This window comes from Cryptotermes secundus, unplaced genomic scaffold, assembly GCF_002891405.2.
Source record: "Cryptotermes secundus unplaced genomic scaffold, Csec_1.0 scaffold682, whole genome shotgun sequence".
Lineage (NCBI taxonomy): Eukaryota > Metazoa > Arthropoda > Insecta > Blattodea > Kalotermitidae > Cryptotermes > Cryptotermes secundus.
Genome location: NW_019730110.1, coordinates 1,414,774 through 1,433,881, shown reverse-complemented (window position 1 = coordinate 1,433,881; position 19,108 = coordinate 1,414,774). Strand labels below are relative to the sequence as shown.

The 19,108-nt window shown below is 41.0% G+C and overlaps 1 protein-coding gene across 1 annotated transcript in view; it reads right to left on the bottom strand.

Annotated features, from left to right (window-relative positions):
- Nucleotides 1-537: 537 nt before the first annotated feature.
- LOC111866221 (mucin-5AC) overlaps nt 538-19,108 on the bottom strand; it is a 122,527-nt gene continuing 103,956 nt past the window's right edge. Inside the window, exons 2-9 of the mRNA XM_023854966.2 lie at nt 14,290-17,813; nt 12,780-12,911; nt 11,292-11,408; nt 8,399-8,585; nt 7,414-7,595; nt 5,390-5,518; nt 3,731-3,842; nt 538-1,086 (exon numbers count right to left, since the gene is read on the bottom strand). Of these exons, the coding sequence (XP_023710734.1) occupies nt 707-1,086; nt 3,731-3,842; nt 5,390-5,518; nt 7,414-7,595; nt 8,399-8,585; nt 11,292-11,408; nt 12,780-12,911; nt 14,290-17,813 (4,763 nt within the window). The 3' untranslated portion in view covers nt 538-706. The remainder of the gene's footprint in view (nt 1,087-3,730; nt 3,843-5,389; nt 5,519-7,413; nt 7,596-8,398; nt 8,586-11,291; nt 11,409-12,779; nt 12,912-14,289; nt 17,814-19,108) is intronic.

Here is a 19,108-nt window from a genome sequence, read left to right as displayed (position 1 = left end):
AATCTAAATAATATAAGAATACTTTCTTCTGGGTTGTGATGACATGTAGTTTAGTGAAATCCTGATCTTTAGAGGAACTCATCACATCCTTCCTCAGGATGAAAGAGTAAGCCAAGCGAGACACTAGCAGATACTGCTTGCTTACTCTTGATGACAAAGATTGTAATTTCTTGCAGGGTCCCAACCACTTCATCTTTGAATGACCGTTTCTGAGCAACGGCTAAGTAAACACGTTCCCACGAAAATGATATCAGAGCCTGAAGGCTTATAGTGAGGACCCCAAGCAGGTTGCATGTAGTTCAGTTGAATGAAGTGAAGTGTCATAGTTGGTTGGTGAGTGACAGAGTTCAGTTTTCAGTTGTCAGTTGAAAGTCAGCCTGTGAAGAGAATGCATTATGTGTGATATATGGAGTGTGTAATTTAGTGAGACTGTTAAAAGTTCCTGTGTTAAAATCCGTTGCCAGGAAACGGCTAGTGGAGACTGTAATAGACTGAGGATACTAGTGTGTGCAACAGTGAACTGTAAAGTGCCGAAACAGCGATAGTGTTATAATTATTTGTAGTACAACCTTAAAGCAGTCAATAAATCCATTCATCAATTCAAACCCCATCTACTGTCACACACACCTAAAACATGACAGTATGTGTGGAGCATTCCTTGACTGATGGGTGTATGACCATGCTGTTACACCCAGATGGCATCATGTCACATATTTAGTATTTCCTCATCACCAGTAACGCGACTTCCAAGAGCAACTGATGCCGATCCTGGATGGTGATGGTGATGATGATTGTGGTGATAATGATGTGAAGACTGATCTTCACTCCTGCTGTAACTATATTTATTTGATTCAGCAAAGCTCTCCAAATCAACATAACCTCCTCCATCTTTGCTAGCCTCTATCAGAGCTCCAATTTCATGCCTCAGAGCAGCAAAGTCTGGCCTCTTGTTGGGATCGGCATGCCAACACCTGGAGATGACTCTGAACAGTTCAGTACGGCAATGGCTAGGGCGTTCCAGTCGGTAACCATCCCTTACACGTCGCATTACTTCACGAGCACCCATGGTGGGATATGGCGTTGACCCTGAAAATCAACCATTCGCTTTGTTTCAAATTATTTTTTCTATATGTCAGAGCAAGGTGGTAAAAGAATGCTGGACTTATCCTCACATGACCAATATATAAACTTGAAAATAAAAGTTTATGACAGTGGTGGACAAATTTATTTATTTGGAAGTTAGTTAAATCCAGAAGGAAGAGTAAATTGTTAAATAAACAGAAAAATATAAAAGAGTTCCAATTATATAAAATTTTAACTGGCATATTACAGAACTGACCAATCCCCAAAAGGGAAATGTCAAACAATTTATATAAAGCATATTTAAATTGATCCTAATATAATTGCAGAACATGGGCACACACAAGCAGAAACAAACTTGAAATGCAATAAATGGATATGAGATTCTGGACAGTATAAAGTAAGGGCAAGTTTCCTCTATTTTGATTAAGCACAGTGACATGAAGATGGATGCCAGAGTGGAGATACAGCTTCACACTTTGACACTAGATGGAGATGAATAATTACTTTCATGCCTCAAGTGCTTCACCCCTCAGGAAAGCAGAATTTGTGGTGATGATTTTATAGGAGGCTGGGTGAGCCCCAGAGTTGCACTAGACAGTGTGGAATACAAAAAAAACATATATATATATATATATATCTGCTCCTGACAAGACTCAAACTCTGACTCCCCAGCCATCTGGTGAGCAGCTTACTCACTACATCGACCGAGTTATCCTGACTCTGATATTTGTGAAGTTTTGAGGGAAAAGTGAGATTCATTCAACATTCTTTATAATCATATTTTTTGCTCAGGGCACCAGTCCTGACCCTCGCTCTCCATATTTCTGTACAGAAGCCCACCAACTTCTGCAATCATTCCATTCCGAAAAGTCTTATGTAACCCAAATTTTGTGTAAGTCAAAATTATTACTGTAATATACACAGTATGTCCAGGTTCTGTTAGGACTGTGTTCATTAAAAATACAAGATGTGAATTATTTTCAAAATTTCAATCTTTTTATTCAAAATAGTCTCCTTCTGAATTAATACATAGCTGGAATCGACTGAAAAGTTTTCGAAAACAGTCACTGTACTCCTTTTGTGGAGTCAAATTTAAAACTGAGGTACATTCCCTTTGGATGTCCTGGATGGTGTCATGATGGTCTCCTTTCATCACCAACTTAACTTTTGGGAACAACCAGAAATCTGCTGGAGCCAAATCTGGCGAATATGGAGGATGATCAAGGACTGTGATCCATTTTCTGGCCAAAAAATCGCGCATGATCTTCGATTTGTGGGGTGGGGCATTGTCATGGAGGAGCGACCAGGAACCTTGCTCTCGATATTCAGGTCGAATTCAAAGAATTCTCGCCCTCGCATGCAAATGGCTGAGGACTCCGAGATAATAATCAGAATTCACTGTTTGACCTTCTGCCAGAAGTTCCTTCTGAATGATTCTTTTGGAATCAGAGAAAACGGTTAGCAGTGTCTTTACTTGACTCTTTTCCATGCGCACTTTCTTTGGTTTCGGCTTCTTTGGGCTCAACCATGCTGCACTCTGCCGCTTTGTGAGAGGCTCATGTTGAAAACACGATGTCTCGTCATCAGTAACAATCGATTTTGTAAACTTTGTATCACTTTGGGCCAGCCGACCATAACCTGTCTTTGCATTGTTCCACCCAGGCATGTTTTTCATTGCCTTATGGCGCGTGCAGTACAAACAGTGCAGACCTTCCGTTTGCTGAAATCCTCGGTCAAAATTTGATGCACAGTACTTTTTGGTATTCCCAAAAGCTCCTCAATGAGTCTTGCAGAAACACATTTGTCTGATGCAAGGATTCAGGTCACTTTTTTTTTCACATTTTTTTCAGTGCAACTTACTCTCGACTTTGATGGACGTGGAGCATCTTCAATGTCCTCCCTGACATCACGAAATACAGCATACCATCGAAAATGTTCAAGCGACTCAAACAACCACTACCATATACACTTTTCATCATTTCGTGTGCTCCTCCGGCTGTTTTGCCTAACTTCAAAAAAAATTTGATGTTGGCTCTCTGTTCAACCGTCATTTTCCGACCAGCGACAGAACAGTACTGTTACATTCAAGGTCAGAACACATGATGCAGCGAAGCTTGCACTTTGAAATTATAGACAGCCACAGCTGTCCAACAGATGGCATTGCAGACCAAAATTTAAAAAAATGAGTCCTAACGGATCCTGAACACACCGTGTATCTATGTACTTACATATATACATACACACACATATACACACATACAATTTTGCACATGTTCAAGATTTGCAGAAAAAATTAAAACATGAAAAAAATTAAAGCACTGGGGGGGGGTGTTATAACAATAGAAAACTATCATTCTAACAACAAAATTTAATTTACATTTTATTTTATTTTATTTTGTGCGTTAGGGAAAAATGTACATAAAGTCAAATTTGTGTATGTTAAGTACTGTGTAACTCAAGGAGTACCTGTTCCACTCATTCCATGCATGACTTTACTCTTCTGCCCTGTAGACAGAGGCAGCAGGTTCCTCTGAAATGCCAGTACATATCTCCCAGAACTCCAGAAAAGAATTACGTTCATATTCATAGACATGAGAACCTCAAACCTGACAAAAGTACAACAATTTTCAAGACTGCATTTTCTTACCAAGCGTGACGATCTCCCACATCAGTATCCCAAAACTCCACACATCAGATTTGTGAGTGAATACTCTGTAGTGTAATGATTCTGGTGCCATCCATCTAATAGGAAGAGCTCCCTAGTAACAGACACACATCTTAAATTGTCCAGCCAAGAGACAATAACAAGGGAAAGAGGTTAGAAAATTCTGCAAAGCCATTCAGGTTATATGAAAGTAGGCATACAGATGGACAAATTAAAATCCAGAAACCACATTTCTGGAATTAAGGATGTATAAAAAATGATACTACATTATTCTTATTCTGTCTATACATTATTTATATGCATAATGAAATGATTAATTAGATAAAATGACAGCTGTCTTTGAGCACAATGACACCACATTTCAGTTTCTTTGGGAAGCACTTAATTCAAGCACTGATCTCATGAAAATCTCACTGAATAACATAACAAGGAAAAAGCATAAAATGATAACCATTGGAGATAATCATGTAAGAAACTGTGCTACTGAACTACTGAAGGGCCTCAATATTTTACCAGTGGCTTTAAACTACAATGTTAACTTTGGTAATGTACTTTTCTGTATTTGTTCTACATGTTTTTCCAATCTTTCTGACACTCACGCATGCCTTTCAGTGAGTCACTGTTAAAAATTTAAGAAGCTCTGATTTACAGATAGAGTTGTTCCTCTGCTCACTTAATTAAGATGACACCATGAAAACATATGTGCAGTTTCTCTCATTCTTAACTTTAGCACTCAATGGAAATGATTGGTTAGCTTCATGTTCTGATTGCCTTGTCCATAGGGAAAGAGACCTTGGTTCCATTTGTTATGAGACTGGATTGGCCCCAGAGCCAGTCTGAACACTGTTGAGAAGAGAAACATCTCCTGCACCTGGCAGGACTTGAATCCTGATTCCTCAGCTCTCTAGACCATGGTCTATCACTATACCAACTGAGCTATCCAGGCTCCTGATTTAATAAATCTTAAGAGCATATTCTTATGTATCTATTAGAAACATATTTAATGCTGTAAATGCACTGTGCTCTTGTCCAGTGCTTTTAAAATTATCCAGTATCCAATGAAAGTGATATACCAAAAAAACTGAAGTAGATAGTCACATGTGAACAGCAAAGTAATGAAGACAATGCATTTTAAAAGGTTTCCACTGATTGATGACTACAATTTTCATATAGAACTATGAGAAAAGAATTAGACAGGACACTTCTGGGCAACAAACTCTTCATGTAGAATTTTAATAATTTAAAATTATTGTAAAATTCTGTGATTTGAATATACAGAAGCATGGGGGAAAAACTTAATTATCATATCTTTAGACATAAAAATTCATGTAGCTACAGCGAAACAAACCTTAAAATTGTAAAGTAATAGGCATCTTTAAATTTTCAGACAATCCAAGCTACAAGTACAATACAATGCTTCTTTTGGGAGGTTAAATTTAATGCCAGATTGTGATTGTATAATATGCAGAGATTTTATGATGGTTTATGCAAAGAATATGTAGATATCATACACAATACTATTATTCAAACATATTTGTAACCATATGCTAAGAAGCACATAAAATTAATGGAATTTCAAAGGAAGTTCAGTAAAGTTTCACAGCATTATCTCTCTGTGTCTGTGAAGCTCCCAGTACTCACCTTGGTGTGTCGCTGTTCATACATGTCGCCCATCTCTCTCACACTCCTGGACATGCCAAAATCTGCAATCTTGCACATCTTGTTGTGGTCTACCAAGACATTCCTTGCTGCCAGGTCTCGATGGATGATCTACACAGTCATATTTTGATCAGCACCTTCTTAGCTAAGCTGCAATGCCTGCCTTTGACAGGAACCTTAGCTCTCTCTCCTACACATTTTCCAGCCATGTTACCCTACTCATTTCTGCTCCTATAGCATTGAATTCAATTATACACATCCTTAGTACTGACTTCTCATAAACAAAATACTTTATCAGCAAATGAATCACAACAACTAATAATCAGCTTGTAAATCTTGGATTGTGGAGTTACCATAACTAATTCTAATCTCAGTTAACCAAATTACTTTTCAGTGGCTTTTCTTCTATATTACTGGTTATTTCAGAAGTAGTGATATTAAAGTCTTTCTACATTGCACCTCCATTTCTTATAATATTTATAAGTTTCATTAAAGTTAGTATATTTTTTTTTATTGCTAGTGGGGTGGGACTGTGGAGTTACCATAACTAATTCTAATCTCAGTTAACCAAATTACTTTTCAGTGGCTTTTCTTCTATATTACTGGTTATTTCAGAAGTAGTGATATTAAAGTCTTTCTACATTGCACCTCCATTTCTTATAATATTTATAAGTTTCATTAAAGTTAGTATATTTTTTTTTATTGCTAGTGGGGTGGGACTAAGTCCCTTGTACTGCGGCCACTTCTGCCCCATTGTACCAGCCCCAGATGATAGGTGAGGGTGATTGTGGAGCAATTGGTGGAATGAAGATTGGCAGGGGAAACCGAAGTACTCAGAGAAAACCTGCCCTGGCGTCACTTTGTCCACCACAAATCCCACTTGACCAGACATGGGATCGAACCTGGGCCACCGCGGTGGGAAGCCAGTGACTAACCGCTTGAGCTATGTTAATAAAAGTATATACTACATAATATTGATGGGTTTTTTTGTGACTAATTTTGTATTTTCTTACAAATTTAATCTCTGCTGTCAATCCTTATCTTTTATCTGTTATGACCTGCCAGAATACTGACCTTTCCTACTGGGACACCTGTATATAAACCTTAATATTTGTACAAATATAAATCACTCCATCCAATGTGACCTGTAAGTTTATTACTACGCAAAAAACTTAACACCCTTACATGTTTCGGTCTCTGTGGACCATCTTCAGAGGGCAAACATCACTACAAATAGAAAACCACCTTCACATAAGTTGTTTAGACGTAAAGTACATACACTTATATGTGAACAGGGAAAACAGCACAGCAGCCACGAGCAAACCCTGGACGATATAAAGAACCTCCACATCAAGATAGACAGGTGGCACAATATCTGCCTCATACAAGAGGGACGATGGGAGGACAAACACGAGCCTGCATGGTTTATGAATGTCAATTATTGACAATGCAAAACTTTTTAATTAGCATCATGAAATTTTAAATAATTTTTAAAAACTTTACATTCCCAGGAAACTGCTGTGTTTGTGAAATATTCTATTTTGTGTACTATGCATTGTAGCATATAAGTGTACATACTTTACATCCAAACAACTTATGTGAAGGTGGTTTCCTATTTGTAGTGATGTTTGCCCTCTGAAAATGGTCTGCAGAGACTGAAACATGCAAGGGTGTTAAGTTTTTCACGTAGTAATAAACTTACAGGTCACATTGGACGGAGTGATTTATATTTGTAATTGTTAGTGTGACGGACCAGAATGAAACAAATCAAACTTAATGTTTGTGTTCATAGCCCAAAGTGTAACATAACTTCCATGTTGAGGATGCCACAGTAAATGTTTGCCAGCTTACATTGTGTCACATCCAGAGAAGACAATAATGAAATCTCCGCTCAGATTTCTCATTTTTAACTGAAACTCATCATCACATTCCCCATGTCTAAACAAACTGGATGCCTCAAACAAGCTATATGTAACCTCCATTTCTCAGACTTCAAATTTTCTTACCCCTTTGGAGGCAAGATATTCCATCCCTCTTGACACACAGTAGGCGAATACTGTGAGGTCTCGTGAGGTCAGTGCATCAGAGTCTTCAGAGAAGTTGTAGTAATGTTGTCTGGTGCGGCGGTCACGAAGAAATGCCAGCAGTTTGCCATACATCACATACTCCATGATCAGCAAGTAAGGTTCTGTAGGACAATACAATTAACGGGTTCTTAGGAATTTACATTTTGTTTAAGTAATTAGTTCTTCTGCTTTCTGTTCAGGAGGTCTGAGAGGTTCAACTATTGCATGAAGGACAGACTATGCTGATTAAGGCATTGTGGTTTCTCTTGGTTCCTTTAGGCAAATATTTGTCCTTAACAGAATCTTTCCATTTTCTTCTTATTTCATCACTCTATTTGACCCTGTACAACTTAAGCAGGTGACAGAACTAACATCGCTACAGCAAAGCCTGAAATTCAACACTGCTAATAATAAATTTTGTTGTTTTTCCTAGGAGATGAACTTCCATATGAACTGGATTCCTGTGCAAGAAATCAATTAAATTTAACTTGTACACAAAAAAATTTCAATCAGCTAATAAAATTATATGAATACTTAAGACTGCAGGAAGGAAGGGATGAGGTATTAAATACCAACAGTGTGGGTAATCAGAGGGGTGTAAGGCTAAAAATAAAAGTGTCAGGGAGGTTTGGCTTGTAGTACTTCATTGATTGGCATGAACCATAACGTGAGGCCCTTCTTGTAACTAAATGACAACTTTACACCTTTTAAGCCCAGAACCAAATGACATACAGGTCACAATGCACATATCCTTAATGGGGTAGACGTTTAGATTAGAGATGTCAGAAATGAAGTAGATATATTTATATGTCTGACATCAGTAGTTTTAATGTAAGCTCCAGTGTGAGACCTCAGAATTCAAAAGGTATCAGTGTCACGTGACTGCAGTTGTAGTTATTTCTGGTTTGAAGGGTAAAATTCTTACCCTTCTCAGTGCAGCAACCCAGGAGAGTTACAACATTGGTGTGGGAGCCTAGCTGTTGCATGATCTCCAGCTCACGAAGTAGATCTTCCTTTTCCTGGGAAGATGCCCCCTCCTTTACGGTCTTCACAGCCACTAGGCGAGTTGTTCCCTCATGGCCACTTATGTCATCTGCCTCTGCTTTGAGAACCTACAGAGGGGTATGGAACAGAAAATCAGAATTAGGCCATAACAAAACGACATGAATGGAATACAGTCAGTAGAACGAAGATTGCAGTAGGCTAGACCACATTAAGAATAGAGCTATTAAGAAAGAACTGAAAATACAGTCAGTATGAAATAAAATTGATGTACATGGACAAGACTGGATAAAGCATTCGGATAGAGAGACTGATGAAAGAATTGTGCAGCATAAATCAAAAAGGATTCTGAGACGTGGGGAAAGCTGGAATGAACATTTGCAAAAGGTTTGGTTTCTTGTACCAGGAAATAAAGAAGAGTGAGGGAGAGGAGGAGGAGTGAGAGAAAAGCAGAAAGGAGGAACACACAGAGGAGGAAAAAGGAGGAGAAGATGGAGGAGTGGGAGGAGAAATTGGAACATCTGTTCTCAGCACCTGTGATGAACTAAGCACTGCACTGACGACACTGTCAAACCCTGACATCATGGGGGGTTAGGACAGTGATAATTTCATGGAGGGTCACACTTTCTGTGCTATCCTCTGCAGGTGGAGGGATCATAATGGTGTTACACCACACATAGAGCCTTGCAAAGTATCTCAAAATTAAAAAAAAAAAATGTAAAGCTTTCCTTGCAACGGGCCGTGAAGGCCCCTAGGGTTGTGAGACATCGAGGCTCCCATATTTTCTAGATAATCGGCTCACAGATGGCGGTGAGGTTGTCAGCCTTACGAGCCGGCAGCACTTTACACCCCAAGAAGATTCCTGGTACTCATTTCTGCTAGAGGCTGAGTCGACACCAGGGCCATATTGAGACTGGAAGGATTAGGTATACTGAAAAAAAATTGACCTATCGGCACTCGAACCCGCGACCTTCCGGCTTATAGCGTAGTGCCTCAACCAACTACGCTACCGTGTGTCGAATGTTAATTAATCATCCCGTTATTCGACGCTCTGCAAACGGATCTCCTGAAAGCATCCTACAAGACCCAAGAAAAAATAAAGTGAATAAGTTTCCCAGCTGTTTAATTCACCGACTAACCGTCAGGATTGTTCTCGGATAGGGACTGGTCGCTACTCAGCTTCTTTTCGTGGTTTTCCTCATTCTCTTCAGAAGAATTCCGAGACAATTTCAAGTAGGTCACAACTGCGTCCTTTCGAACGAAATCATTCTCAACTTCAGATAGTAACCCTGTAACTGACCTATGAATCAAACGTTCTACATCCCCTCGTTCTGTGGTCTATCGGTTTTACTAACAGAAAAGAAAGAGACAGAAGGTAACACGAGAGAGGAAAATAATACAGAGAAAAGTACTGGGTTCGACGGAGGGGGTGCATTTAATTAACTTGACGGCTTGGAGAAGAGGCAGGAGGAAGGAAGAGGTATGGAGGCAAATCCCGGTCTTCCTTCTAGAAAGAATAGCATGAAGTTCTATTTATCTATGGCTCTACATCCCTTGTGGACCTTGGCCGCTTTTTCAGTTTCTTAATCTATACACAGTCGGTAGGATCCCTTGGACGGGGGATCAGTCCGTCGCAAGGCCGCTACCTGCACGCAGAGCAACACAAACACAGAATAAACGCACACAGACATCCATACTTCGAGTGGGATTGAACCCACGACTCCAGGGTTCGAGCGGGCGAAGAGGGTTCATGCCTTAGACAGCACGGCCACTGTGATCGGCAACATAAAGTTCAGTGTTACACAGACACTCGCCTAACATTTCCACGGAAACACGTGACACTTCTCGGTCAATAATCATGCGGTTAAGGATGAATATGGAAACTCTGCCTGTTTCCACCGAAAATTAAACGAAACAGTGATACCCTCTGTCGGCGAAATGATGAATTATGTGTTGAAGGTTAAATTGTCACAGTTCTTTTGAGTCAACCCGGTCAACTCTTAATTGTTTTTAAATTGAAGTAAATAAAGAATTCCTTCGTTTTAAAAAATGTCTTCTCTAATTTGTAAACTAATAAATATTCTCTTTGATATATGACGAAATATGACATCGTTTAGACCGTATCATGCTGAGTGGAAAATGAAAAGCGTGAAACTAATAACTTCAAGTAATCCTTGAGGCTGAAAGTGATTCAACATAAAGAATCTGCTTTTCTTTTGCGGTCAAATAACCATCTTACAGACCATATGCTACTGTTACTAGCTTTGTTTCCTTTTGTCATCACATGAAGCTGCACTGTTGCAGAAGTTTATGTATTCAACATGGGGAACTGAAACTTGATTCAAAGGGGATATCGGATGAAGCGAAGTGGATTGTTCTGACATGTTATCGCGGAATTCTCCTGTTGTGACAAGAGGACGGCAATGATTAAAAACTCAAGAAACCTGAATCCCTCCTGTTGTAACTAGTATCACATACCTAAAAAATTCTGTGGCGTATCTTGTTTCGTGCTGTCACACTTCAAATTCGCAACGAAATTAGTTATATGGTACACAATGTTTAATAATTCTGTGCAGATGTTTCCACTATTCACTTCTTGCAGATGTTTCCACTATTCACTTATTGAAGAAATTTCGAGTGCGTAGCATAAAATAAGGAAATTGTCACAACTCGAGAAGATAAATTCCGGATATCGAGAGGGGAATTTGTCGGCGTCAAAAATTTTCGATCGGCCAGGTAATCGCATTTTTTTGGCTCCTGTATTACAATACGAGACATGACTCAGTTAAACACTGGTAAACTATTTATTCACTCACCTGTCCAAAGTTCCCTTGACCCAAAACGGTCTGCAATCGGAGTTTCGAGCGAGGAAACTCCCATCTAGTAGTCGATACAGGAATAAGAGTCGAAGTCGACTTCTCCTGATCCCAACTCTGGCCGTGAAAAGAAAAAAGAAAACTGCTGACTTCTGGTTGTAAACATGATCGAAATAACCACCACAATCGTGATGAAGGAGGCGTGAAATTCCGCGCCTTTATTCCAAAACTGCGAAAGGCTCAATCCCACACAGCAGAGTCCTTCTTGAGACGATGACTGTCGTTCAGCTGGTCACATAATTCCTCTACTTTTATGGAATCTGAAGGTTCATTACCATGTTCACACGAATCAGCCACTAGTCCACAGCATGGGCCAGATGAATCCAGTCGACACAAACGTTATTTCATTAAGATCATTTAAATGGGCCGCGCCATAGCTCAAGCGGTCAGTCGCTGGCTTCCTGGGTCTGGTCAAGTGGGATTTGTGGTGGACAAAGTGGCGCTGGGGCAGGTTTTCTCCGAGTACTTCGGTTTCCCCTGCCAATTTTCATTCTACCAATTGCTCCACAATCACCCTCACCTATCATCTGGGGCTGGTACAATAGGCCTGAAGTGGCCGCAGTACAAGGGACTTAGTCTCACTCCACTAGCAATAAAAAAAAAGATCATTTAAATACATCTTTCCATCTGCGCCCGAGTTTTCCAAGTGATATATTCCCTTTCGATTTCCCCACGAAAATTCCTTACGCATTTCTAATCTACATGCATGTTACATGTCCAGCCAATTTTATCCTCGGATTTGTTCACCCCAACAATTTTGGTGAAAAATAGAATTCATGCAGACTCTCACTAGGTAATATATAGTGTAACGTTGTCTCTGTGATTAATTAACTAAGCACTACGCCATGAAGACGTATGGGGAGTGGATGATTAGGTCCATGTATTCTTGACGTCAGCCTTACTTGGACCGCACTACGTACTAATTACAATTTTTTAATTCGTGTTGCTCAGAGTACATAGCCATAATTAGAAATTCATTAATCACGTACAACTTACAAGTTAAGTACCAGTTACGTATTAAAAGAGAAAAGTCAAGGCATTCTAATCAAATGAATTAAATGCGCTCGTACTTAAGTCTTAAGGCGATGATGCTTCGGGGAATTTTCGAAATAAAATAATGTTGGCAGTGCCCCCGAGCTTCTATACTTGTATATGTAAATTTCAGCATTTAGAAATTAATGTTATTACTACGTAACACACTGTTCTATCTTTCACCTCTTCTAGAACATATAATACAATTCCTAAATGAATGTATGCTATCTTAAGGGATATATGACCGTGTAGTCCAAATGAAGTACACTGACGTTTCCGGAGGAAAGAAACGTCGGTTGACATCTGATTACACGGTGTTACATGCCGGGGTTTAGTATACTTCATAGTGAGGTCCTAAATTCCTGCAATATATACAGAATTTTCTCTTCAACTTACCAGATGAGTGTGAACTCTGGGTAGTTTAGTACCGGAAACAGGAGAGCCTACATCACTTCCGGTTTGTCCTCCTCCATTTCGGGCACCTCTGCGACTACTGACGTCGGAATAGGCGTCCGTGTCATCCAACAACTATAACGATTAATGTGACAGCATAGTAACTTGTCCTCATTACGAGACACTAACATAAATTCTGTTGAAATTTCAACGTGAAAATCCTAAAAGAGTTTTCAACATCACTGTTAAATCTGGAATATAAAATATGCTCACTCACTCACTCATGGAGCTGAGCCCTTCTTGAGAAACCTCCAGTTGTGCAGCTACTCAAGAACTTCCCAACATTTTATGGAACCCGAAGGTTCATTACCGTGTTCACAAGAGCCTTCCACTGGTCCCTATCCTGAGCCAGATCAATCAAATCCATACCATCTCATCCCATCTCTCTAAGATCCATTTTCATATTGTCCACCCACCTACGCCTTCCTTCTAGCTTTTCCCACAAATATTCTATATGAATTCCTCTTCTCCCCCATTCGTGCTACATGCACTGCCCACATCATCCTCCTTGTCTTGATCATTCTAATTATACTTGGAGAAGAATAAAAGTTATGAAGCGACATAAAATATACCGATAAAATAATTTCTGGGCACATGCAACAAACTTTCTTGCGTGTAAAAACCAACCTCGTAAAAATCCATGAGCTAAATAACTTGAAAGGCCCTACATACATTCTTACAAACATACTACCGAACTGATAGCATAGCAATATGCATTAAGCGGTGATCCTATCTAGAGGTATGACACGAACTCAGGCAGCAAGCGTTAGCCTTTTAAGTTTCTTCCTTTTTCGGCCGTCAGAGCCGGTAGGTATTCTGGGCAAAGAATTGATTCGTACCGCCAAACTTGTCATCTGTCAGTAGAGAGTTTCTTTCAGCCATGAGGTTAAAATAAAGCGCAACAGAACCGGTAAACATACTTTTAGAAAGAAAGGCGACGACCTTGTGTACAGAATGTCCCATGAGGAGAGGTCAATATTCTGGGAGGTCACATTATCGGTCATTCTAAGCAAAAGGTTATATGTGTCCATGTGTCCTATTCCGAATGGTTTCCGAGATAGAGCCATTTCACTGTACAGTACACAGTACACTGTACAGACGAACAACACGCCATGTTCTCACACAAGTTGCACCGAGATAGAGCTATTTCACTGTACAGTACACAGTACACTGTACAGACGAGCAACACGCCATGTCCTCACACGAGTTGCACAGACTGATGAGAGGGATTTATGAAGCACGCCGTTGAGATGGACTCAGGTGGCATGATATACATACCAAGTTTCATAAAGATTGGTTGAGCCATTCAAAAGTTAATAGGGGAGGGGGATGAATTGAGAGACAGACAGCATGGTGATCGCATAAGCCTATTTTATTTTTTCAAAATAGGGAAAGGAAGATAATTGAGAGGAGATGGGCATATCCTGCTCTATATAAATTTAGTGGCACTTACTTTTCTCCTCCTCCGAAGGCAGTATCTTGCCGCAAAGGCGATTCCAATGGTTAAGGGCACGACGCCTAACGCCGAGATGACGTAGACAGCGACGCTGACGCCCTGCGTCGTCGCCACACTCTCCCCAGGGCGCGGACTTCCCGTTGTCGTATTGTTCCCGGACAAGACTTTCCCTACACCCAAGGACAGGTTCACCCCACCACTTGGCACAGAAGCAGAGCTCTCCGTAACATTTGCTTCTGTATCGGCCCACGTTCCTTCCTCTCCGTCTTTACCCGCGGCGTCTTTTCTACTTTCATCTTCAGAAATGTCGCCGGTAGCATTAACACTTTCTGTCGCTTTTGTTACCTCGTCAACCACACCGATTTCTCGAGTAGTGGCCTCCGTAATGTTAACCTCTGGCTCTGCTCTGTGTGTTACACTTCCGTTTCCTGTTGGTGGATACTCAGTGGCGGATTTACTTGACTCGCCTGGAGATTTCGTAACTCCTCTCGGGGGAGCAGACCACACAGTTGATGCATTGTACAGTTTTAATAACGGGAAATCAAATTCTGAATCCGGTGCTGGGGAATTTGTTGTAACTGTGCTTGGTGCAGAAAGGGTAGGCCGTGGGGCCACGTCTACAGTTTTCGTTTGGTTTTCTGGCGAAGTATGCGTCGTGGGCGTATCAGTACGGTTCCTATAATTACGTCCTACAGGTTTGGACGTACGGGTAGGTGACCGTGCAGGGTTACTACTATTTCCCTTAAGAGTCTCATCTGGGCTTCCTGCTGTCTCCGTTGCCGATCCGTTTGTTTTTTTCATAATTTTTACAGTGCCTCTTCCTGCAAATATTGTAGGTTCACTGGATTGATCAATATCGATTTTGTTGCCCGAAATTGTCGTACTGTTGTCACTTTGTCCATTTTCAGTTACAATATGTGAGGTCTCTGTGATATTTGAGGTTATGTCTTTCATAGCAGCTGTAAACTTATGGTTTTTTGAGATATCATCCCCTTCTTTGTGAATACTGGTGGGAGTAGAGTTACCATCGGATGACTTATTTGAGAAAACATCCCCCTCTTTGTGTATATCGGTAGGGGTGGAGTTACCACCAGAAGATGTGTCTGTTGTCGCAATATTTCTCGGAAACTCGCGTGAAAGTGACCCATCGGCAGATCCATTTATGTGACGTATTTTAGGTGTGGCAGATCCGTTAACATGTAACTGGGTTCCGTTTGTGTCGTACCGTCCAGGCGGTTCTAATACATGTTCCTGACGTTCGTTCTTCGTATCCCGTGACGTATAAGTTTGTGGTGGACTCAGGGTCTGTTCTAAAGGAGGAGTTTCAGTAACCATTATTGGCCAGGCTCCCTTAATTGATACAGAAGTGACAACGGCAGTAGATAATATTTTTGTTGTTGGTGATTGCACGGATGTTGTGACGGATGGTAATTCTGTTGGGACAGTTATATTTGTCTGACTAGATTGTGGGGATGTGCTTGTAATTAATTTAGTAGTTACACTTTCTATCGATAATTCTGACGTAATATTCCTACCAGGTTTATTCACCGTGTCTTCAAATAAACTTGCATTCGATTTGGTTAGTGGCTTTCTCTCAGTATACCGTTCCTTTGGATTTGCAATTAACTTCTCTTCATCACTGATTACTTCAGAAATGTTAAATTTGCTTTCAACGCCTGAAGTGTTACCATGTACAAACTCCTTCCTTTCAGTGTGGCTGTTAGGTGAAGCCCATTTTATTTGTAAAGGAATCGACGATGTTAATGCGGGAGACTTTTCGTTTGAATTATTTGTAAGAGAAGTATTTGTTAAATTTACTTCTTTCTCAGAAGAAGTTTTATTCTCACTGTAAACGGAAATGTTGTTTGATTTTGATGTGCTTTCTGGAGGTTTTGATGATTTTGATACGGCACTTGTGTGTCTGTAAAGATGTTGGTAACTGTGAAGTGGTCTCCTGTTGGGAAGAATTAACGATGTGATATTCCTTGTAGCTGGGAACGGCCGTCCTCTCGCAAACGGAGTCGATACAGTAGCTTCAATACGTGAACTCGATGCCGAGAGCTGTGTCGGTATGGCAGATTGGCTCGTAGGGGAAGCAGGATTGGAAATCTCAGAAATTTGTGTCGTTACATTATAATATTTATGATGTGATGATAAATAAGTTGTAACCTTAGACTCATCATTTACGGAAGCGTCAGGCCGATTTGTTGTAGAATGAATGCCCGAATCTGACATCCTCTGAGTTCCCTTTGGAATAGGCAGAGCTTCAGTAGAACTGACCGTTGAAGGATGATGAAGGGATTCCATTTTCTTTCTAATGTTTTTATCAGATTCGGAATTATTCCGTGTGACTTGCTCGGCTATGAATGCGCTGTTCTCTGTTGACGATGGAGAAGCGATGAAAACAGTCGCTGGATTAGCTGCGATATTTTGAGTCGAGGTTTCTTGTTTCCGATAAAGTCCACCCAAATTTCTGAGAGATTGCGGTGAATTTCCCCTATTTCTTGATACCTTATTCTTCTCGACTACAGACTTCATTACGGAAACATCCATATCCTCATGGATTTCTTCTTCCCTTGCAATGTGTACTGCAGGTGTGTTCGCCGACAAGACTTTCTGTGGTGTAGTGCTTAACTGATTGTAGTGTCCAACTGGTGGTGTCCGTGGAGACGTACTCACAGCCTCGATAGAGTTCGTGCTGCGTGTGGAAGATGAACTAGAGACTGGTGATGTAGTTTTTACACTCACAGGAACTAATTTCTTACCGAAGTTTAAAAATGGCAAACGGTGATCTTCAGGCACATCTTCATCCAGAGGGTGGAAATGGTTGTACAGTGACTCAGACATTGTGAGAGCCGACGCGACGGGTAACGGAGACGCCTGTGTCTCATGGCGGATCACAGTTGGTGGTCGTCGCTTCCTGAGAGATGACGAATCATTCTGAGACTCAGAAACTGCTGATGTTACATTTGTCTTCAGTGGCTGTGCTGATGGCTCCTTGTGTTCAACTCTAGTCGTCACAGTACTGACAACTTTATCTGCAATCGTCTCCTTCTTTACGTCTGTCTCGTTTTCTCGTATCTCTCGTCTCTCAAAGATGTTATTGTTCTCATTAACAGTTCTATTTTCATGATTGAAGTCCTCGTTGTCCGAGGATGTAGTCAAACCTGCTACAGATACAGTGGCCTGTGTTCTATCTGGCACTCTATGTGCTGATTCCTCAGCTTCAAGGCTCTCTTTACCCTTATCAGCGGACTTCAAGCGCTGATACCGCCGTCTGACACCCGCAATTGATTTCTGGGACTCAGTCCTTCGCACTTCATCGCGCAGAAGCGAGCGGCGTCTGCTATGCAGTCGCGTCAAGTTGTTTTCCTCATCGCCCTGAGCTCCCCCATCTTCTCTGGCGAATCGTTTTGTAATCTTTGGTTTCTTTAGTAAATCTGTCGAGTCTCTTTGCGTTCCGAATGAATCAGTATATCGAGTTGATCCACGTAGAAGCGTCGAAATCCTCGGCGTTTCACCTGAAAATGAGACACAGAACACTCAATTAGTATCGAAGCGAGTAGTTTCGGGATTGTTACGAAGCACTCCAAGCAGCAACGTCGATGTACGTATATGTTCACACGGGCTGTCTCACGCGGCTGGAAACGTCGTGTGCAGATCTAATTTTACAGAGTCGTGACAACCATCAGACACGAAACCTAAAGCATTACAGAAAAAAAAACTCCATGGCCTGTAGTCCGCAAGTGAACTATACCGACCGAGCGACCGCCGCTTGTCGGCGAAGTCAGTGCCACTAGCGGATAGAGGGTGTCGCGTGGTCAGCACAACGGATCCCCACGGCCGTTAATCTCGGTTTTCTAGACCGGAGCCGCTATTTCTTTGAAATAGCTCCTCAATTATCCTCACAAGGCTGGGTGGACTCCGTTCCGGACCCACTACTTCTCAGAAAAAATCTGGCAGCGCCGGGAATCGAATCCGGACCTCTGGATCTGTAGCGGGGAACTTTGACCACTAGACCACAGAGGCGGTCGCAGATAGATTAAAATCTGTTTTAACTGCCTACGCTTAGAAAATCTTACTTCTAGTTATAAAATATGAAAACGAATTTTTTCACTGAATAGAATGTTCTGGGTAACCCTGAGTGAAGTCACAGGAATGGAAAATTATAAACCAGGGTTCAGCTCCCATAAACAGCGGAAGTCAGGATGGAAAAGGCGTACAAAAATTCCATAAGTACGGAGTCCACGAAGCGTAACGTTGCGTCATTACAGACGGCCTTTGCATGGGATGTGTTTCCATTGAACGATGCTCGGTAACAGGAAGCGGAGATCTGCTACAACAGTCAGTTGTTATTAAATAAAAGTTCGGATGCTCATTGTGGTGAATTAGCACCGCTGTTTCAATTATATATACTTCTGCACTTGACAAAAAAAAAAGTTTCATAACAAACAAATGCTCATCATCATCACCATCAACGTCGATCAAGGATTAGGTTCAAAAAAGTTACGAGTTCAAAATTTGTTCAGTTTCTCTCTCTGACTTCTAATTATTTACAAAATAAACAAATATTAATCATTTTGAAGATTGATTTATTTACGTTTGTTACTTAGGGAAAATATGGAGTCCATGATAGGACAATTAAGTGAGAACTGGCAGGAGAAACGGAACTTTGGGTAAAACTCACCCAAGTTTCACTCTGTCCACCATAAATCCCATATGTTCAGAGCTGGGATCGAACCCAGGCCGCCGGCTACTAACCGCCTGAGCTTCCATAGCTCAAGCGGTTAGTCGCTGGCTTCCCGCCGCGGCGGCC